The 22,567-nt window shown below is 46.2% G+C and overlaps 1 protein-coding gene across 7 annotated transcripts in view; it reads left to right on the top strand.

The window, feature by feature from the left end:
* The window catches only part of MCOLN2 (mucolipin TRP cation channel 2), a 49,805-nt gene that overhangs the window by 21,015 nt on the left and 6,223 nt on the right, over positions 1-22,567 (top strand). For 5 of the 7 annotated variants that reach the window (XM_064493386.1, XM_064493391.1, XM_064493390.1 and 2 more), the window contains exons 4-12: positions 950-1,103; positions 6,448-6,532; positions 6,632-6,728; positions 8,430-8,533; positions 13,292-13,356; positions 13,771-13,883; positions 15,073-15,222; positions 16,570-16,671; positions 16,780-16,902. In XM_064493386.1, the coding sequence (XP_064349456.1) occupies positions 950-1,103; positions 6,448-6,532; positions 6,632-6,728; positions 8,430-8,533; positions 13,292-13,356; positions 13,771-13,883; positions 15,073-15,222; positions 16,570-16,671; positions 16,780-16,902 (993 nt within the window). The remainder of the gene's footprint in view (positions 1-949; positions 1,104-6,447; positions 6,533-6,631; positions 6,729-8,429; positions 8,534-13,291; positions 13,357-13,770; positions 13,884-15,072; positions 15,223-16,569; positions 16,672-16,779; positions 16,903-22,567) is intronic. The other 2 variants (XM_031465497.2, XM_031465499.2) reach the window with 1 other exon arrangement.

Below are 22,567 nucleotides of genomic sequence, written 5' to 3' on the forward strand. Positions count from 1 at the left end.
GTCTTTCGATGAGAGGAGCTTGATAAGAACAGGGTGAAGATATTCATATAATAGTTTAGGAATGGTGGACATAGCAAGGTGAGGGTTGGGGGAAGGGGTGTGCAAAGACTCTTGAGAGTTAATTGACTAAATCTCCAAACTGATCATTTGTTTCAATGCGTTTTTGTTTTGTTTTGTTTTGTTTTGTTTTGTTTTTTGATGTTCCTGAAATAAACAATACAGTTGTTTGCAACTTTGATGTCCCTGGGCAAAAGTTTCCTGAAATAATAAAGTCCTATGAATGAAGACAGTGGCCCGTAAGGCCCTGTTGGTGCAGATAGGCAGGTGGTAAATTCTCGTTAATGTACACGCCGTGGGTGTGGATGGCTCGGCCCTCAGTGGTATGCTGGACAGTGATAACTGGAATAAAGCAGGGAGGAGACTGGGAGTGCCTGGTGCTGCCTGTGTGCTAGTGATGGATGTTTGCAGTTTTCACTGGGTGGAAGGAAAGGCCTCACTGAGGTGGTAATATTTGAGTCGAGGCCTGAAGGAGTGAATCTAGCAGATAGAGAACCAGGGCTTCTAGGCAGAGGGAACAGCCAAGGCCCCATGTGGGAGCAAGCCTGGGGAGCCCCAGGAATTGCCTGGAGGCCAGTGTGGCTTTGGGAGGTGGGGGGTGGGGCGGAGGGACCCTAGTGGGCTGTGAGGTCAGCGAGATCGGCAGGACCTTGGCTTTGGCTCCGAGGAGGTGGCAGCCTCTGTCTGCACGTTCGCTGTGGTTTTGAGTTCTATGAGGTTGTGTGTTTCTGCCCAACCTGGGGATATTACCTTGGTATTTTATGTTGGGGAGTTCTATTGAGGGATATGATATATGCACTAAAAAACCCAGCTGAATATATATTCCATATGCTGTAACTTCTCACGAAACTCTTCAAGCTCATAAGTGTTTTTATTTAACTATTTTTAATAGTATCATCGCCTGAGGAACATATCCCTGGGGACCCTTGGTTATGGAGAAAGTGAAGGCAACAGAATTGGCTTAAAAGTCTGTAAGCAGCATTACAAGAAAGGGACCATGTTTCCTTCCAACGAGACACTGAATATTGACAGCGACATTAAAATAGGTAATGCAGGGATGATTTCATTATATGCCTTTGTCGTCTTCTGTAGTAAGAGCAAAAACACCCACGTGTGCTGGCAACCCAAATGGAGCAGCTTTGCACTTGTGGCAGCCAACCTATTTGAGGCTTTGCCATTTGCACGCAAAGGGCGTTGGCTCAGGAACCTGCGGGCCTACTGTGATAGGACCAGGAACATTTGTGGATCTCTTTGGTGCAACTCCAGATTGTTGGTTTGGGGGTAAAAGGACAGGTGTTTCCTGTCTGTTTAAGATTTTCCCTCCAGGAGGGGGCGATTAGAGTTTTTGAAAAAATAAGCCTCTAGTTGTTAAATGAGATAATGTGGGTTCAAATGCTTGGTATTTTTGCTTCTAATCATTTGTTAAGTATATTAATGCTCTTCAGAGGTGAATTGTGATAAGTAACTCATTTTCTCCTTTTGGAGGTTGTTTGGCAAAAAGTTAACATTTCATCGAGTAAAATTGTTTTATGACATCTGTTAGGAATTTAAAAGCATACCATAGGTTATTGCAAAGTATTTGACTTAAGGCTCTTGAGGTGTGGTCATTCATTCAGCAAACCCTGGTGTATGTGCTGGGGCTGTGGAGATTAATTGGTCCGAGCTCCTCCAGCAGCTGACAGGTGAGGAATGGGGGTCCTGGTGGCAGTGTGAATTTGGGGTGGCTTTATTAAAAAAAGAGCCTCGCAGTTCCTTTGACCGTATTTCCTATAACCCAATTGTAGGGCGCCTTGGTGATACAACAGAAGAACAGCCCTGCAAAACAAACGTTCTAATTCTGTTTCCACAAGCTACCTGTTTAGAATCTCTTCCTGAGTAAATGTGTCCCATACTCCTGACCCTAAAAGAAACAGACCATAAGCCAGTACCGTCAGGGTCCCCAGGTGGCCTCCAGAGGCCCATCTAGGTGTCAGTGGCTTGGGTCTGTGACCAGCAAGCTTAGAATGTCGCTTGTCTTCCTGCCCTGCAGGCTTCGCTGTCCTGAGATCTGTTTGGTAGTCAGTCTGCAGGAGCTGACCCTGTTTCACTCTGAAACCTTCTGAGCTGCCAGCTGGGCTCCGCTCTGCGGGCGGCTCCTGTAGCTGGGGTGGCAGTACTGAGTGGGTACCCCCTCTGCTTCCAGTGAGCCACTGGCCACTTGTCCTCTTAAAAATGTGAGACTGAATTGTATGCATCATATGACTATTTTCCAATGATTCATATACTGTTTTCCTCCATTGATTTTTCTTGGAAAATCAACTAAAGAAATGTGGCCAAAGTTAATACCAGTAGCTAGGTGGGCCGGGCAGTGCAGAAAGCCAGGTTTATTCCCCGACCGTTGGACTGTGGCGTCCTTGGTCATTTCCTTTCAATCAGAAGATGGAATATTTTTAAGCAAATGGAGAGAAGCTGATTATTAATTTGACTTTATTTTAAGAGAGACTGCTTCAGCAAGTTAAGTTAAGCAAGTACTTTTTGACTTAGTTAATTTACAACTTGTCGAAGAGAATTTTTTGATGAATCTATTCAAAAGCTCTCAAGAATATTTTTTAAATGCCTAATACTGGGTTTTAGAGCTTCTTGTCTTGGGCACATTGGAGGAAGCCTGCAGGGGACGCAAAGAGGGACTGAGTTTGACTTCACTGGTGTGGCATTAGAGTTGAAGTAGGTGAATTAGCAGGAGCTGCTCTCGATGAGTCATGAAGTCTGCAGTATCTTAACTGTTAAGAGGAGCATCCTTCAGTATGCTCAGTGCAGACCCTGCCTGCCTGCTGCTGTCCTGCTGGGTGGATGTTTAGCTGCAGGGCTGATGGTACAGCTCAAGCTAAGGGTTTCCCTTCATTCTGCGGAGAGCGTATCCCTCTGTCGCTGGCTCTAGACCTACAGCTGTACAGTTCATCCTCACTGCGGGGGGTGCTGTGAATCCTGTTTTAAAAAAATGTTTACAACATTTAGATGGAGATCATTCCAAGGCAAGGGTTTCACGTTCTGTAATGCAGAGTTTGAATTCCTTATGTCCTCCTTTCTGCGTGTTCTGAGCATGAAGCATTATGTCCGTTTCAGCGTTTTCCCTGCTGTTTTGAGAGCATACAGAGCCACCCTCCCTTTGCCTCTGGGAGGGTGGATATTTCGCTTGCTGGGGGCTTCTGCCCTCGGAGTGAGATTCATCTGAGCGATGAGGCTGCCGCTCGGATACCAGTGTGTTCTGTCTGAGGCCTGACGTTTTATTTAGGGCTTCTGCCAGCCTTTAAAAACATCCCAGTTCTTGGGCTTTGCTGCCACCAGGTGCTTGGTGGCCTCATTGCAATGACCGTAGCATAAGGTCAGCCAGACTTCAAGTTCGAGTGTGTATGTAGACCAAGTGTAGCCCTGTTATTACACTTACAGAATCTGAATAACCAAATAGGCTTTTATGAGGCAGATTTTACACTTAGAGTAAAATTAACCAACAAATGCGGTCAGATTTCTCTGAATTTAAGATGCCATCAATTTTTGAAAAGACTCATCTATCTTAGAAACATTTGAAAGTGAAAAAAATAATGTCTTAGAATGAATGAAATACAGGCGAAGACAGCCTAGTATCTGGTACATAGATTTTGGACAAATTACTGCTTTCAGAAGACAGTCATTTACTCAGATCAGTTTATTTTTTTTTCTTTTACTTTACCTTAGAATAAAGGTAGAGCTAGAAGGGCCTTGAATATCCTCAGCTGGGCCTTCACTTTACAGCCGAGGAAACCGGTGCTAGTCAAGCTCAGTGACTAGGCCGAGGTCACGCGGTGATTCAGTGATGGTGGGTCTTTGCTGTTCCCGCCCGATCACATGGCATCACACAGGTGGTTGTGAGAAAGGCAGACTCTCAGCCCCTCAGATCGGTCTCTACCCCCTGCCCTACCCTTCAGCAACCAGATACTTTTTAAAAATTGGGTAAATCAGGTCACGTCACTTGCTGGCTTAGAAACCAGGCATGACTTCCCATTCTGTTTAGAATAAACCCACAGGTCCCTCTGGGACTGGCCTCTAGCCTGCCTCTCCAGGCTTCTCATCTTGGCGTCTGCTTCCCTGCCCTACATCCTTGCTGCTGGTTGAGCTAGTCAAGCTCTTTGTTGCCTGGGGCTTTGTGCGTGCTTTCGCCCTGCCCGGAGCGCCCCCCACCCCCAGGATCTGTGCTCAGCTGGGGCTCTTCCCAACCTCTGGTGTCCGTTCAGACACCCCTGCACCTCACAGCCCTTCCCCAGCCAGCTCTCCGGGGGAGGGCCGCCCACCCAGTTCTCCTCCATCCCTTCCCTCCGTCTTCCCAGCATTCTGCACACTGTGAAACCGTCCTGTGTTTATTTTTCACTCTTGCTCTATCTCCCCTCCTACACTGTAAGCCCCACACAGACCTCATCTGTCTTGTCCATTGCTCTGCCCTCAGTGCCTGGCACAGTGCCTGGCCCATGAAAGCTTTCAGCAAATATTTACTGAGTAAGTGAATGAGTCAGAAAAGCATGAGTCACGGAGGGATCCTGGGGCTTTGGAGCTTCTGAGCTAGATGCCCAGAGGTCGGCCTGCTGAGTGTCCCGGTGAAGGCAGAGCTCGGGCCCTGGAACTGAGCACGTGTGGATTTAACTTCTGCTTGGCCAGCAGCTAGCTGTGTCCCCTTAAGGAAGTTTCTTGGCCTCTCCGAGCCTTGGTTTGTCCATCTGTAAAATGGCAGCAGTCGTATCTCTCACAAGGTTGCCCTGAGGATTGAACAGGACGAGGCGTTAAATGAGAGCGCACCCCAGCACAGTGCCGGCAGAGAGTGAGTCCCTGTATGTCTCTGCTCTTTTTTTTTTTTATCATCATCCATCTTTTCTTATAAAAGACAAGTTCCTTTCTATTAGCTGCCCACGCCGTACCAATCAAGACCTGGTCAGGAAAACCAACATTGAATTGTTTCTTGACACAAATAGTCCATTTGCCAAACACAGGGAGGCACCTGCCTGACACCCACCTTCCTTAAATACTGTGGCTGCTGGGTCGCCCTTGCAGCTCCGTACTTGTTTTTGGCCCAAGGTGCCTGATTTTCATAGCATGTGTCCTGCACCCTCTGAGTGACCTGCCTGCTTGGCAGTGGGTGTCTATCAGCACACAGCAGTGGTGCCCATGCTCCCACGGACCTTATCCTCCCGTGGAGGGGATGGGTGAGCAAATAAAGGGTCACGTCGTGGGAGGAGATTCTCAGGGAACTAGCCAGGGGGCCAACCCGGATTCTCTAGCACCTTCTGAGTGTCTGGCACTGCAGTGGGCCCTTACTTTTCCATTTCCAAGGGCACCAAGGGGCAGCAACAGCCCAGCGAGAGTCAGCCAGGCAGGTTCACACCCTTTCTGCCCTCAGGGCTGGGTGACCTTGAAAGGCGTTACCATGAAAGTTGTTCATTGTCTCCAGCCCTCCTGGGTTTCCTGCCAAGGTGCTAGGCTACACAATAAAAAGACTGATTTCTATAGAATCAGTCTTTTACAGTTTACAGCTCAGTTTGTTTTTATTTGAATGCAACCTTAGTTTCGTTTTCTTTCTTTCCTTCTTTCTCTCTTTCTTTCTTTCCTTTACTTTGAAAAAGTACCAGGCTAAACAGAAAAATTGCAGAACAGCACAGGGGTGTCCCTGTGGACCCTTCATCCGACTTTCCCAAATGCTACCGTTTCATCACCTTTGCTTTATCATTCTTTCTACATATGAGAATTTCTCCTGGGATATATGAGAACAAGGTACAGATATGCTGTCTCTCTCTCTGAACGCTTGTGTGCACCTTCTCCCAACAAGAGCACTCCCCTCCTGCCTGCTGTGTACTGCTCAGAAGCGGGAGCCAGCGTGGGTACGATGCAGTAACCCACAAGCCCTATTCACATGTCATCAGTTGCCCCCATGTTCTCAAAGCAAAAGCCACGCCCAACCTCCCTGGTCCAGGGTCACATATCACATTTAGTTGTCTGTATCTTTAGTCTCCTATAATCTGGAGCAGAATTAAGTTCTTGGCTTTCTTCCCTTTTTATGACCTTGACATTTTTAAAGGGTCCCTCCCGCGGGTTTTCCTGTTTCTTTATGACTAGGTTGACGTTGTGCGTTTGGGGAGGGAATACCACACAAACGGTCTGTTATTTCAGGAGACACATGCTGTCAACTTATCTCATCACTGGTGGTGGTGACTTTGATCCCCTGGTTGAGGTGGTACCTGCCAGGTTCTCCCCTGTCAAGTTACTGCTGTAATTAACAAGCATCGTGGGGAGACACTTTGAACTTTGTATCTGCTTCTCGTCACTCTTGGGCCCCTGGTTTCAGCATCTGATTGTTGCCTGAACAGTCACGTTGTCCTTGCATTGCCCTAGACTGCATTCACCTGGACCTCCAGGCCCTCTCCCAGAGCTCTCAGGACTGGAAGAACTCATCCTTCTTCAGCCTGGAATTTTATCGGTAAAGAAGTTTTTAAGTTTCATTGCCCAGGAGACAGGGATGGGGAAAGGCGAGGAGGAAGACTGTGACAACTGATACCTTGAAATATTTTTTATTCAGGCTCTTACAAGTTGAAATCTCCTTTCAACTCAAAGGCATCGATCTACAGACCATTCACTCCCGAGAGTTACCAGACTGTTACGTCTTTCAGAACACGGCAAGTGTCTGTTTTACTGAGCCACTTTTTTACCATCAGCTAATAGATGTATTAGGTGCAGTTGTGTTTAAAACAGTTTTCATGCCACTTTATAACATCGTTGGTCCAGAGGCCACAACTTCTCAAAATGACGCAAGACTGTTTCAACTTTTTAAAACTAGATTTCTGGGTTGAAAAGAGGAGTTTTCAAAGCGGACTTTGACTTCCTGCTCCAAATTACTTCTAAAAAAAAAAAAAGTTTATGACCAGTGTTTTAAGTGTCTGTCATGTTTTCCCACTTTCAGAGGAAGGTCTTTGCAAGTATTGTAGCAAATGTTTTCCATCCTTGAGGCAGAAATCGCCCCCTTGATCTGAAGGCCAGTCTGCAAAGGATCCGCTGTTGCAGCTTTTAGTTTGGGAGGGGTGCGCATGCGCAGAAGAGACTGCTCTGCAGGGGCAGGAACCCGCCCTCTCTCTTTCATGGAGTTCCTCCCTTCCTCCCTCACTTCCTCCCTCAGTCCCTTCCCTTTCTCTCCACCCCTCCATCCCTTACTTCTTTCATGTTTCTTGAGGGGCAAAGCTGAATGCTAAACTGAAAGTTGTATGTAACTGCTTCCTTAGCAATTCAGACAAGTACGTCCTTCAGCAAGGATCACTAAGTGTTTCATGAGTCCCTACCTGGCAGGGGGCAGGTACCACACTCTAGAGGTACAGTGGCCCTCAGGAAGCTTGCAGCCTAGTGGAGGAGACAGACAGAAAAACAAGTCACCAAAGGAATAGAAGTAACGACAAATTGTGACATGTGGCAAAAGGAAGGATGTCTGCAGCACAGAGTAGCATGATTAATCTCTCCAGGGTGACCTGCATGTTACAAAACACATCAAGAAAACAGGCAAAGAGCTTGGAGAGCTGAATGTCTAGGTGATCTGTGATTAAGCCCACAAGTATCTTTGAGCATCTCTGAGCACAAGCCACGTGCAAATCACACGTTCTCAGTGTCATCCAGGAATATCATTATGACCAGACCAGAGAATTAAGCTACACAGACCTCATTTCTCTACCTATGAGCTATGATGAAACTTCTACTAAGTCTGGCATTCAAGGGCTCGTTTCCCTCCCAAAGGAGAGCCCCTACAAAACTTCTCTCAGGCTCCGAAATGCTCTGCACGTTTCACTCACACACTTTAAGTGCTCGGAACATAACGTGAAAGACTGAAGGCATTTGGAAATCTTAAATTCACCCCGGAGCCTCAAAGCAATCTTTGTCACTTCTGAAAGTCTCATATGTAGCACTTGAAGCAAATAGAGAAATAATTTCCAGCCTCGAACAAACCTAGAATTTCACACTCAGAGGACTAAATGAAAGCAAATGCTTGCAAATTCCATTCAGTGTCATAAATGAGGTCTTCGTGTTCTCTTGTCAAAAACTGGTCAATTCTCATTTTTGTTCCTTGGGTTGGTTGGCTGTTTTGCTTTAGGATTTCTCTGAATCTGAATGAATGTGGGTTTAGCAGAATTTCAGGTATTCACCCCTTGGACCGTATTTCTTGGTTGCTAATAGGACGTGTGAAGGAGTCAGGTGACGAGGACATTTCCATGCGTATAGTTGTCTTTGGATCAGTGCGCTGCTTGGATGCTGCTGATGCTTTGAGCAGAGCTGATCGAGCATGTCGGTCATACTTCCTGCTGAGCCGTAACCTCTTCATATATTTGTGTCTCCAGATTACCTTTGACAACAATGCTCACAGTGGCAAAATCAAAATCTATTTTGACAGTGATGCTAACATCGAAGAGTGTAAAGACTTGACCATATCCGGATCCAGTAAGTACGTTGTATGCCGGCCCACTGTGGATTAGGGATGATTTTTAACACTTTATTTTGGGACATGGGGTATTTAAATGGTTTAAAGCTTGAGAAAACCACATTGCAAGCATTCACTTCTGTACAGCATACCCCACCAGGTTTTGCATTTCTGTTCAAATCAGCGAAGGTTGATTGCAGATCTCATAGGAGGCAGTGTTGCCCAGTGGTTAGGGGCAGTTGCTGGAGCCAGGCTGCCTGGGTCTGGGTTTTGCTTCTGTTTGTTATGCCTGCGATCTCAGATGAATTACTTAACCTTTCTGTGTCTCAGTGTCTTTCTCTGCAAAATGAGGGTAATAATAGTACTCACCTTCCAGGATGCTGAGTGCTGAAGGGCTTGGTAGGTAAAGCAAAGCGCTGAGAGCAAGAGCTGGCGTGTTGTCACTGGGGGCGCTCTGGGGAAGAAAGTGCCTCTGCGGGGGGGACTGACATGCCTGTGAGATCCCTCCCGTGTCCTGCGCAGGAGTAAGTGAGGGAGGCCAGGAGGTGTGAGACGCGGGAAAGCCGAGGGCCGTTCTGCTGGGGACAGAGTGAGAAATGCAGTCGAGCCACGCTTCCTGGAGAAGGTACGACTTGGTCCGAGCCTGTGACAGTGGAGACAGATCAAGGCCTTCAGAGCCCGGAGAGCAGCCTGTGCACTCCTGGGTCCTTTCCTCATCCGCCACCCGGAGAAAAGCTCTTAATCCGCAGGCTAAAGTGAGCCACACAGAACCCATTCTCATGGAGGGGTCGGGGTGATGTTAACGACGGGTGGTCAGTATTTCTTAACTTACCAGTTTGGTTTAACTGAACTTGCCTTTGACCTGGTTATCAGAACAAAATGTAAAACACCTGTGGTTCCTAACTGTTTTGTACTAGCTGTAAATTAGATTCAGTCTGTGCCTGTCGCTTTTCAGTTGTCTGAGTCCTCATGATTCTGACGTTCTGGCTTTGAAGTTCCGTTAACTGCACTTACTCAGGCCTCTGATCAGGACACACAGTTTTAGTTTCTGTTGAAACGTGGTTTCTTTCCCTCAGCAGACACTCTCCCCAACAGAAACAGGTCAGAGGCATCTTTTCCAAGTCCAAGTAGAGGCTGCAGCTATGTTATGTGAACAAAGCTAACCCTTGTCGCATCTGAAGCGTGGCTTGCAGTAGTCATTTGATCAAGTAAGTGAGTCAGTCAAGCAGGTTTGCCAGGACACGGCTTCCTTACCCGCGAGGAGGCTCCGCAGAGCACTGGGGAGCTTTGCTTGGCTGCACTCAGAACGGGGGAGCTCTGGCTCCCTCCTGTGGCCGCTGCGGGGAAGCGCAATCTCACTGCTAGAAACACGAACATTTCCAATGCTTTTCCCAGAACTGCACCCTGAAACCAGAATCTGTTCTTAGGAGACCACAAATTTAAAATGACATGACAAGTCTTAAAAAGCCGAGGTTTATAAACCAGCCTAGGAAGTGGAATTTTTTTTTCCCTATATGGGAAGCTGTCTGGTGGATAGATTGCCCTGGCTTTGGGGGAGTGGGACAAAGGCAAGGGTGACATCTGCTGGGATCTTTGCATTATTTCCAAAATGTTCTGAGGTTTGCTCTTATGCGTGCACTTACCTTGAAGCTTCTCTCTCTTTCTTGTCATTACCTATGTTATCTTGAGGCGAAATATGAGGGAATGTCCATTTTCACATACAAACTTCGTGTTACCTCTTATGAATTCTAATACCCATTGCCCGTGTGCCACTAATCTTCACTTTAATTTGATTTTATAAATATAGCCATTTGGGCATGGGAGCCAGAGGAGACAGGAATTCATGGATGGGACTCCACACTGATGGGCGATATAAACGGCTGTCCCAGGAAAGGGGGTTTAGTAAGCGTGGGATGCCCTGGTTAGGGTCACAGAGGGGGCCGGGTAGTGTGTGGGGACTTCTCAGGCCCTGGAAGGACTGGGTGCCATAGGACTTCCCTACCCAGGTTGGCAGAGACATCTCTCTGGACTAGTGTTTTACAGACCCAGGTTTGGGAAATGTCCCTGTGGGAAAGACATAGTCTCAATAGAGTAAAAAAGCAATTACGATGTTCATAAAATACTTTGTGTAGCACATCAAACTAATCTGCTCAATAAGTCAAATTAAAACAGAATACAATATTGGTTTCTCTGGCAGGAGAGATGGTTTATCTTCCTAGTTCTGGACCTCAGTTTTCTCATCTGTAAATAAGGCCCACTGCAAGCAATCTTAGGGATTTTGTTATAGTTCTAGGTCAGGAAGGAAGGTACTAGATGCTGTTCTTGCATTACTCAAGATTTCGGTCCAGAAGGAACCCTAATTCAAAAAGACACCTACACACCAATGTTCACAGCAGCACTGTTTACAATAGCCAAGACATGGAAACAGCCTAAATGTCCATTGACAGATAACTGTGGTATGTTTATACAATGGAATACCATTCAGCCATAAAAATGACAGCATAATGCCATTTGCAGCAACATGGATGTCCCTGGAGAATGTCATTCTAAGTGAAGTAAGCCAGAAGGAGAAAGAAAAATACCATATGATACCACTCATGTGTGGAATCTAAAAAAAAAAGAAAGAAAGAAGATAAATGAACTTAAATATAAAACAGAAACAGACTCACAGACATAGAATACAAATCTGTGGTTGCCAATGGGGAGGGGATTGGGAAGGGACAGATGGGGAGTTCGAGATCGGTAGATACTGACAGGTATATATAGAATAGATAAACAAGTTTATACTGAATAGCACAGGGAAATATATACAAGATCTTGTGGTAGCTCATGGGGAAAAAGAATGTGAAAACACATATACGTATTTCATGTATGACTGAAAAATTGTGCTGTGTGCCAGAATTGATACAACATTGTAAACTGACTATAACGCAATTAAAAAAAAAGAGATTTCAGTCCCCCCTCCCAAGAACTGCCCCTGTTCCCTCTGCCTCATTCCATGGGTTAAAAAAAAAAAAAAAAAAAAGAGGTCTTGAGTTCTTGTCAAGACAAGTTTTCTTACCTACCCATTAGATGATATCTTGGGATAACTTAAACTTCTGAAGTATAAAATGGCTAAAGATGGACGCAAGTGCTCCGTACTCGGCACTGTTCTAAGGAGCACTGCACAGCGTTCACTTTACCAGATTTCCTGACAGCACATGAAACTGGTGCAGCTAAGCCTCTGGTACCCGAGGCATCTGAAGCTCAGTGAGGCTAAATAATTTGCTCAGTGAATTTCATTTACCGGCTGTCTGTGCGCAGACCTCACTGGATGAGCTGCCCTCAGAGAAACACTCGGCCATGGGTGCTCCTCTGGGGTTATTTATAAGTCCGTGGACACACCCCCATCTTTCTCTTAAATGCCCTCTCTGCAGCGGCGTCGCTGTGGAGCACCCTGACCTAAGACTCTCCTGCAGGTTGCATGTCCCCAGCCCTGCTTCCCTCTCCCCTGGCCTTTCTTCATCCCGGTCCCGAGCCCATCTGTCCTAATTCCCAAGCGTGGCCACGCATCCCCCATCCTTCCTAGTCCCTGTTTCTTTCTGCAGTCTCTCTGGGTGGCTGTGTCCCCACCCACAGAATCAGCTGCCGCTGAGTCATCTTCTCTTGCTATGAGTGTCCAGACTGAGTTCAGGTTACCCAAGGCAGAAAAGGGTCATCCTTGGTCAGACCTTCCTTACTCCCGGAGTCCCATTAAAGACCAGGCTGAATCTCTCCTCTTTGTCTCTGACTACTTTGTGCTTGTCTTTCTGTGACTTCTCTGCCTCTAACTTAGCTCAGACCTTCACCAGGACTCACTTAGGTTATTTGGTGGTCTTCTTATGTTCTGCTGGGGTCTCTGCATTTATTTGTAAGCGTCCTGAAGCATTAGGCTAAGCACAGGCGCTGTCGTGTTGGACAAAATCCATCCGGTCCCTGCCTCCCAGAGCGAGTCATTTACTGGGGAAGGTAGACATTGAATGAGGCCGTAGTAACTCCTGTAAGTGTTTGCTGTTGTTATTTGCATGGGGATGTTCTGAGTGCTTTTATATTTGAACTTACTTAATCCTCATAGCAGCCCTATGATGTAGGGTTTTTTTTATTCTACCCAATTTTTTGGATGAGGAAACTGAGGCAACTTCGCCAAGGTTCCACGGCTTCTGAGTGCAGAGCCAAGATTCAGACCCAGGTCTTGGGCTCTAGAGACCATGTCCATTCCTGTTTTACACTGTCTCTGTGCTCCTTGCAGTGCTGTCTTTGAAGAGTTCAGTGGCCATTGAGTGAAGGGGAACAAGCGGAGCTAGAGGTGTGGACAGTGCTCTGATAGGGTGTTGGGGGGTGGCTAATCCAGATGGGAATTCAGGGAATTCTGTTCTGGAGACGGAAGGTATTCAGTGTGAAACCCAAGGCTGAATAATCCAAACACATGTGATGGGGAGGGTGCTGTTCCAGGCAGAGGGATCAGCATGTGCAAAGTCCCTGAGGCAAGAAAGAGAGAGAGAGAGCTTGAGCCTGGTAGGAGCAGGGAAGGAGGACCAGAGTGGCTTCAGGGTGGAGCCGGGGTGGAGGCAGCAAGTGGCAGGTGACAAGACCACGAGGGTGGGCACGGGCCAGGCAGGGGACAGCCATGGTTGGGATTTGGGACAATCCCATGAAGTATGAGAGAAGCTTAGGTTACAGTTTCATCTTCTTCTAGTACATTCCCTGTGCACCTGTGTCCCAAGACAAAAATCTGACTACTCCTCTCCTTCCTTTCATCCCAAGCGGTTCTTCTTCCCACACGCGGAACAAGCTTGTTGAACTGGCACTCTTCGCCGAGAAAGCACAGAGTAAGGCTGAGGAGCAGAAACGGGGTTCTGGGCGGTGGGATTTTTACGGTGCCCGTCCCCTCGTTAATGGAGAGCTTGGCGCTGGTGTTTTTATGGGAAAGAACTCTGAGTTTGTCTGCAGTCTTGCCTCTTCTGAATGGAGCCCAAAAGGACACCCTTCTCTTGAATTCTGTTCTACAGTAAAGATTTAGAAATATATTTTAGGGCGCCTTTTAAGAATTTACGTTTCTGAATGTATAACTCAACACCGGGGCGCGATGACCGTGTCTGTGAGCTTCTGCGTGAGCGCAGCGTGATTGTTCTTGAGGTTGAAGCCTTTAGAACTTGGACTTACTTTCCAGAGGCCACCTTGTTTTGGAAATTATTCCCACGTAAGGTGTGTTTGACCTTTGAATTCTGTTTTTGTTCCTCCAGTTCAGAAAAATACTCAGTATGTCCTGGTGTTTGATGCATTCGTCATTGTGATTTGCTTGGCGTCTCTCATTCTGTGCACAAGATCCATTGTTCTTGCTCTCAGGTTACGAAAGGTAAGTGTGTGTTGGAACTTTCTCCCTCCCCTCGTGGCCTCCGCCTTCAGTTGGTCCAAACAGTGGGTCCCCGACATTGGGTCATCCTGCCCTTTCTGGGGCCCTTGACTGAACTAGATTCCTGTGAGTGATTGCCCCTGCGAGGCATTCATCAGCCTGAGATGCAAGAGTAGGTCCGAGCTCCTAGCACGTCAGGAGGAATTGGACGATTACCTGCTTAAACCCAAGCTAGCAAGCGCAGGTGCACAGTGGTGAGCTCTCAAGCTTTTGAATGTTTCTGGAATAAATGAGACCCTTTTAAACGCAGGAGTGACCTTCAGAACAGAGTAATAATATGTGTGGGTTTCACCTTTTGTCTACGAATCAAAGTTCATTTGGACAAGGAAGTGTGGTAAGTGGGTTATGATGAAGCATAAAATGCTTTATTTTTAAAATAGTTCTAAAATTCTCCCCTGAGTTTCACTGTACCTTCTTATCCTTGGGGCTCTGGTGAATATATATACTCCAGCTCCCCACAAATCTTACTCTGGTCTGTGGCATGTGTATAAATACAGACTGGGTCTGGGGAAATAGGAAGTCGTTACAGTGCCATCTGTGGAGCAAGGAAGTAGTCTACACTCTCTTTTTCCAATTCTTGACCTTTGTCAGTTTATTTTGTAAATATCCACTTGTCTTACCGCACCCACCCCCCAAATCCCTAGCTATTCTGAATACAAGGTCGGGGTCCGGGTTCGGCCAGTGTGCTGGGGGGACCCCGGGAGCACGTGCTCAGAAAATGGGAGGCTGGGGGTCAAATCCTGGCCTGGCCTCCCTGTGTGTCCGTTGCCTCCTCAGGAAGGTAGGGCCAGGGGTGCCTGTTCGCGGGGCTGCTGTCTAGTTGAATGAGCTGAGAATACGTTAAGTATTTGGCACGTACTGTGTGTTAGCGATTTCCACGAGAGTCTGTTGGAGCTAGAGCACCGTGCTCAGCGTCTGAGTTAGCTTCGCTGAGTTAACCGGAACGCTCACCTCTGGCGGGGGCAGATGGTGGAAGTGTGTGGCGGTGATCCCCACCCGCGACGTCAGGACCCACCCAGGTGGAACAGGCAGTGCCGGGTCATCCTGCAGGTGGGAGCGCTGTCTCGCCCTCGGCTCCTTCCAGAGAGCAGTGTGGTTTGTAAGAAATGCTCTTTTGAAATATTTGCCGCAGAGATTCCTGAACTTCTTCCTGGAGAAGTACAAGCGGCAGGTGTGCGACGCCGACCAGTGGGAGTTCGTCAACGGGTGGTACGTCCTGGTGATCACCAGCGACCTCATGACAGTCATTGGCTCGGTGTTGAAGATGGAGATCAAAGCCAAGGTGAGGGCAGCCCATTCGAAGCCTGGCGTGCTTCGTGCTCTCCTGGTGGCCTCCGCACTGCAGGACAGGTGGTCCTCACCAAGACTTCCCTGACGCGCACGCTTTCTCTTTTCCTCACACCTGTTCCGTGGGCAGCATCTTCAAAATATGAATGGAAGTTTGGGAAGATCGGTTGCTGGGGTGGGCTTTATTTATGTATTTATTTACTCAGTTGCAAAAGGAGAGCTGATCCGACGGCCAATCCTGCCAAAAGCCAGGGGTGCCCGACCATGACCGATAGGTGTGCTGACGGATGGGGTGAGGGCAGAGATCTTTCAGTCCCCACCAGGCACTTGGCACTTTGTGTAACTTAGCTGATTTAATCTCATGACCAAATCTTGACTCTCCCCCTACCCACTGCCCCGGGCTACGCTATCTGTTAGCAAATCTTTCCAGAGTTACCTCCTGACCACAAAAGCACCTCCTTCTCATCCATCCAGCTGCTCTGGCTCCTTCAGGCTGTCTTCCTCTCTGGCCCAGACTGCGACAGCAGACTCCTCATTGGCTGTCCTGCCTTCAGCCTTAGACCCCTCAGATCGATGCCCACAGCTATCAGTGTGATTTTTCTGGAAGTATCTATCTTGCTGTGACAATCCTTTCTGCCTCAGGGATGCCCTTTGGGATGAAGCAGCCATCAGAGTGGCCTCCAGGGGCCTTGTCACCTCGCTTTGCCTCCCTCCCACCCTCGCCCTCCTGACCCACCAGTGCTGCCCCTCTGGGACATCTGGCAGGCTCTCAGCGCATGCCTTCGTTCAGTCTCTGCCCGCTTCCTTGCAATGCTCTCCCCGCCGGTCCTCCAGGCCCAGCACTGCTCCAGGGTCATGCCCGTGGGAAGCCCTTGTGTGTCTCTCGTTGCACGTAGCATATAAGAATTGTGAGAATTATAGGAGAACTGTGTGTGTGTGTGTGCATCTCCTCAGTTAGATCTGGAGGTCCTTGCGAGCAGGAACTGTTAGCAAATCATGTTGGAGCTTTCTTTCAGAACTAACTGAAAGATATCGTTTAATATTTAACAAACACCATTGGTTTATGTTCTTTAATGCCCAGGTCAGTGGTAAGTGCAGTTTCTATTTCAGGATATCGTTTGAACAAAAATTCTGTTTAACCACTTGAAATACTAAAAGGAACTGAGAAACACATTTAGAATTGCGCTCGCTATTATTTCCTTCTGCAGTTGAAAAACCCGCAGAATCAATGTAGAGGAAGAGGCAGGCAGTCCATTCTTTTTTTCCCGTCTGTTTAAAGGGAGGTTCATAAGCTGAGTGGAGTAGAATGTTTTACTTATATGTCTGTGTTTTCATTCCTTAGAATCTCACAAATTACAACCTATGCAGCATTTTGCTTGGGACGTCCACGCTCTTTGTCTGGGTTGGCGTCATCAGATACTTGGGTTATTTCCAAGCCTACAACGTAAGGATGTGGGCACTGGGGGCGTCACTGGGATTGCGGTTCATTTCTTCTTTGGGTTCCAGTAGCAGCTTTTGAAATCGCCCCTATTCTGCTGATTTTTTCCCCCAGGTGCTCATTTTAACGATGCAAGCCTCACTGCCAAAGGTTCTTCGCTTCTGCGCGTGCGCTGGAATGATCTATCTGGGGTACACCTTCTGCGGCTGGATTGTCCTCGGACCCTATCACAACAAGGTGTGGAGCACTAAGTCTTCCGTCTGCACAGTAGGCACCTGAGACCCTAAAAAGTGCGCTTCTAGCACTGAGCTTTGTCCCGCTTTGCCCTCGCACACACTCTTGACATCAGCAAGCATGTATCTTTGCATCAGCTTTCTTTTTCTTTCCCTTTTCCGGATATTGAAGTGACTTTGGGATATTGAAACAAGCCCTGTGGGAAACTAGAGGGCACTTCATAACTGTCTGGGCCTGGCTCGAGGGGTCACATATTAACCCAGCTGATCATCAAATAAGAAACTTTGGACACGAGATCACTGCAATAAAAAGGGAAATGAAGTATTACAAAGCCTTTCCAATTTAAAATATTAGGGTTTTCATCCAGATTAATTAAGGAGAATGGAGGGAGGTGAAGGCTGCCCAGGATGACCATATTAGGCTTATGATTAAAACGATAACACATCTTTGTCTTTGCAGGTGGTTTTGGTTACAGTGTCATCTTAGTGCCTTGTTAAAGATCAGTATCCTAATCTCAGGGACATCCAAGTTCTGGTCAGGTGTTCTTGTCTTAAAACGATTTTAAGTTTTGTTGATAGATAGAGCAGGAAATAAAATTAGGTAGGTCTTGTTTTCAAACCAGAAAAAGTAAAAGTGGTCATTGCATCTTATAGTTTTGCTTCCATGGGCCTCCGGCAGCTGGAGCCGCAGGAGCAGCAGACGTGAAGGTAACAGCGCCCAGCCCTCGGTCCTTGGTTGTGCTGCCGTTCCTGCCTTCTCTCTCACTTAATCTCCTCAACGGCCCAGGGTGCTGTTGTCCTGGCTCAGGTCCTCTGCAAGGAGAAAAGAAGCAAAAATGTAAAGGACTGCACTGACGTTGGTGTTAACGGCTCAGCCTTACATTTTGACCTTGACAGTTGCATTAAACAAAAACATGATCAAGTCTGGTTTACCGACTATTCACAAGGAGTGAGCAATCCACAAAACCCAAACTCCCGGCATGGTGCTACTAAAATAAATCCTGGGAACTTGGCCGACACCCAGGCTTTCTCCTCTTTAAGGGTCACATTTAACATGTGCGAAGAGAATTACAGTTTTCCTTCCTGAGACACTGTATAAAGCAACAAAGTGACAATCTCTGGGTTAATAGTAAATCTTGATAATCTTACTGCTCTTCCAATTCCATTCCACTGCTTTAAAGGTGACTCATGAGTAAAAATTGTTCTTTGATATGATCTTTCTGATATGGAGAACTTACTGCCTTAGTGCCCAGGAAAATTTACATTTTTCTTCCTTATCTGCCTCTTGCTCTGAACGCCTGTCCACATTTTTGTCACTAGAGGGCAGTGTTGCACCACGTGGAATAAACACTGAGCCTAAGACTTCTGCTTTAATTCACAGGGCCTCGGGGCAGGTGGTGCCATCTCCTTCGCCCTCTGTCTACCGTACCCCGTCGTTATTCTGGAAGGTGCTTGGAAAATGTTGCTTGAATTTTACTAAAATAGCTACCATTCTCAAATGCTATGTGCTAGACAGATGTGGTGCCCACGGCCCTGTCCCCCAGTTGCTCCCCGCCAGTAGCCCTATGGGGAAATACTATTATCCTTTTACAGAAAATAGGGATCTTAATATGTTAGATGATTTTCCTGCGGTTGCATAGCTAGCGAATGGCAGAGACAGGACTCACACTCAGGTCTGCCGGACCCCAATACACACGCTTTGACCAGTACCCAGTAGGGCTTTTCTTGGCATTATCTAAAACAGACCATTACTAAACAGCATTTCGTTTGGCTCCAGAGTAGATCAACCTTGAGAGGAGAGCCGGTCTTACTCTCTCTGTGTGTGTCCAGGTGACCTTGTGGACAATGATGTTACTTGCTTTGTGAGTCTGACTGCATGTTCTTACGTCAGTTGTGTCCCTTCAGAGAACCCAGGTGAGATGGGGACGCTCTGGATCAGCGCTGTCCCATAAAAATATGACGAGGGCTACAAATTTTCTGGTAGCCACGTTAAAATTTTTCTTTAAAGAAACAGATGAAATTGATTTTGATTATACATTGTATTGGACCCAATACATTAAAAATATTACTTCAGCACGTATTCAGTATAAAACATTGAGATATTTTACATTCTTTTTGGGAGTGCTCAGTCTTTGAAATCTGGTGTGTGTTTTGTCTGGACAGCACATCGCAATGTGGACTGGCTGCATATCTGATGCTCAAAAGCCCCACGTAGCTAGCGGCTGCCGTATTGGATGTGGTGTCTCTCACCTCACACTAGCCTTCCACTTCCCCTGGAGGAGTCGGGAGATGAGATCTGTATCTCTGGGGTTGCCTAGCAGGTCTGTTTATGACCTCCATCTCCCATCTCTAGCCAGGCTGATACACTGGAGGGAGGCGTAGGTAGGTTAATTCAGCGAATGCACTGATCAGAAGGAGGAGAAACCTTCAGGCTGGCTCTGGGCTTTTGTGCTTTTCTTCTCTGTATTATTTCTTCTTTGAATCTGAATTTAGAAATGTTTACTGCCCCCTCCAAGTTAATCCAAATCCTCAAAGCCAGCACCTCTTGAATCAGTATTGTCTGAAGCCTTGAAAACCTGGGCACCATTGTGAGCATTTTCTCGAATTTCTGGAATCACAGCAACCTTGGGTGTGGAAGCTAACTCTTTCTTTAAACATACAAATAAAAACCTCCAGAGAGGCGGGATCGGGGAAACTAGAATTTCACCCTGCTGTTTGACTGGCAGCAGGAATCCCACATTTTAGCTTCTGGGTTCCTGTTAGACATCAGATTTCAATGAGAAATTTCAGATTTCAACTGAGAGAGTAAAAATACAAGAAGTGTCCTGTGATGTTGATTCCAGCACTAATGGACGCTGGCACAACGTGCTTTCAGAATGCCTGGGCACGCCTGGCTAGAGATGCTGATGTTTAGTAATTCAAGGCGAGGATTCCAAGAACATTACTCTCACGTGGCTTTGATGTTTCCAGAAGACTTTTTTTTTTTTACTGTGAAGAGTAAATCGTAGACTGGCATTGTCCCCATGTTACAAGTGATCATGAAAAATCAGTGGGCTTCGCTGATGCCACCCACATTACATCTCTGTGCTTTCAAGGCTTCCAGTTTTAGCCAAGCACCTCTCTTATTCCAGAGAACTATTCTCTGGTTAAAATATTTTACCGGGATGTTGCATCAGGTTCTTAGCACCATCTCTTGAAGGGAATTTTTCTGTCGTTCTCTGACATAAGCCACTACAGGTTATGTTTTCACTCAAATGAAAGTTCTTTTTGGCTCAATCGCAAAATTATAATTTTGTGGAACAAATGCTTGGGGTCTCACTGTGGTCCTCTAGTACCTATGGGGACGCTTGATGGAGATACCCATTTAATATTTATTATATGTCTTCTGTGCACCAAATGCTATTGGGTTCTTCCAGCCCGAGTTCTTGGCTGCGGGGACCGTGGATTATTGCCCTCTGTGTTCCTCATGTCCAGTGTGGTGCAGAGAACATGGTAGGGGATCAACCAGTTTGTTGAATGAACAAGAAACAGACAATAGTGCCTGCTTTCCAGGGACTTATAAGCTTTTAGGAACCAAAGCAATTTTCCATGAAGGCAGTTCTTCTGGACTGGAAGCATATTAAGACTTTATTTCTACTTACCTTGAGTATTTTTGAAGTTCACTTCTACTATGGATTTTGGTCAATGAAACGGACTGGCTGACAGCCACTTCTTGTGGTACAAAATGATAGGGTGTGTACCAGTCACTTAGCTTATCGGGTCTCTGTTTTAACTTTTTGGTGGGTTAAAATAAATCTCATGTGCCTCGAGAAGAAGGAGGTAAAGAACATTGATGTTGAGACAGGTATTGTGTCTAGACTGATTCTAAGTAACAGCACAGGAGACAAAAGGATGAATTTGCTGCGTGCCCACCAACTGGCAGCTCTGGAACCTGAAACACAGACCAGCAGGCGTTCTTGACACTAAAGAAAGGAACTGGCCAGATTTCAAAAGAAACTATGAGAAATGTGAATTATTAATGATGCTGTCAGAGTTGTGATTGATAGCCACAGAAACACACTTAAACTTCATTGTCTTAAGGCTAGTGGTGGGGATGGAAAATATTTACTCTGGGAACTGCCTGTCTCACCGGTAACTAATGTGTGTATTATTAAGTGACTTGCTCAGATGGATGCTCCCTCCAGGTCTCTGTGGAGAATGACACTTGTCCGGCTCTTCAGAGCCATTGCTGATGCAGCAAAGCCACGGGCATGGTTCTTGTCTGGAGTACCCACGTGCTCTCTCCCCGTGCATCCAGCCGTGGAGCAGGGAGGGTAGGAGGGTAGGACGTGGTGTTTGCTAGTTGGTGGGAGGACAGAGAAGTACGTATAAACCAATTAGAAGACCAACCAGTGGTTTACTCTGTGGTTCTTACTGATGCAGAGAACAGAAGGGCTGCCAGGGCATCTGTCTTTTTTTTTCCTTCACTTCCTTTTTAAAAAATTGAAGTATAGTTGATTTACAATGTTGTTAGTTTCTGATGTACAGCATAGTGATTCAGTTATATGTATGTGTGTATATATATATATATATATATTCTTTTTCATTATAGGTTATTGCAAGCTATTGAATATAGTTCCCTGTGCTGTACAGTAGGACCTTGTTGTTTATCTGTTTTATATATGGTAGTTTGTATCTGCTAATATCAAACTCCTAATTTATCCCTCCCCAACACTTTCCTCTTTAGTAACTATAAGTTTGTTTTCTATGTCTGTGAGTCTCCTTCTCTTTTGTAAATAAGTTCATTTGTATCATTTTTTAGATTCCACATATAAGTGACATCATATGATATTTTTCTCTTTCTGGCTTACTGCACTTAGTATGATAATCTCCAGATCCATCCATGTTGCTGCAAATGACATTATTTTATTCTTTTTTATGGCTGAGTAGTATTCCATTGTATACACATGTGTATACATACCACATCTTCTTTATCCAGTCCTCTGTCAATGGACATCTGGGTTGTTTCCATGTTTTGACTATTTGAAATAGTGCTGCTGTGAACATTGGGATGCAGGTGTCTTTTCGAATTAGAGTTTTCTCCAGATGTATGTAAGGGAGTCTGCCTTGAAGTAGAGTTTGAAATAGTCCCTCAACATTGACTTAATTGGACACAAGAAGAGGAAGAATATACCAGATGAAGAGAATAAATCCCATGATTTAAAGACAGAGAAATGGGCTGGGTTTTGCAAGAAGAGGCAAGTACAGAATGTTAATGCTGCCACAGAAGGGGTGGGATGAGACCACATTAAGGGGAAACTTACTCCTACCTTCTTGGTTTGGGTTTTCACTTTGCATCCAGACTTTGTATATTGTTAAGCAAAAGAAGTGACCTGAAGGCTATATGCTATGAAGTTTAGATTTTACTGCAGCTTGGACTGGAGGCTGAAGAGGTGGGAGTGAGGGAGGCTTCCTTGGAAGTTTCTGTAATAAGTGTTGACATCAGAATGGAGTAGACAGTGTGGATCAGAGAAACATCATAGGAACAGACAGAGCTTATTAGATTCTTGAGTGGGAAAGATTAATCAATTCAACACAAGTTTTAAGTGCTTGATTATCTTGGAGAAGTGTTTCTTTGGGAGAAGCCTGGAATCACTGACATATTTGGAAGGAAAGCCCGTTTTCTGGGT

The sequence above is a fragment of the Camelus dromedarius genome, chromosome 14, assembly GCF_036321535.1.
Source record: "Camelus dromedarius isolate mCamDro1 chromosome 14, mCamDro1.pat, whole genome shotgun sequence".
NCBI classification, from domain to species: Eukaryota; Metazoa; Chordata; class Mammalia; order Artiodactyla; family Camelidae; genus Camelus; species Camelus dromedarius.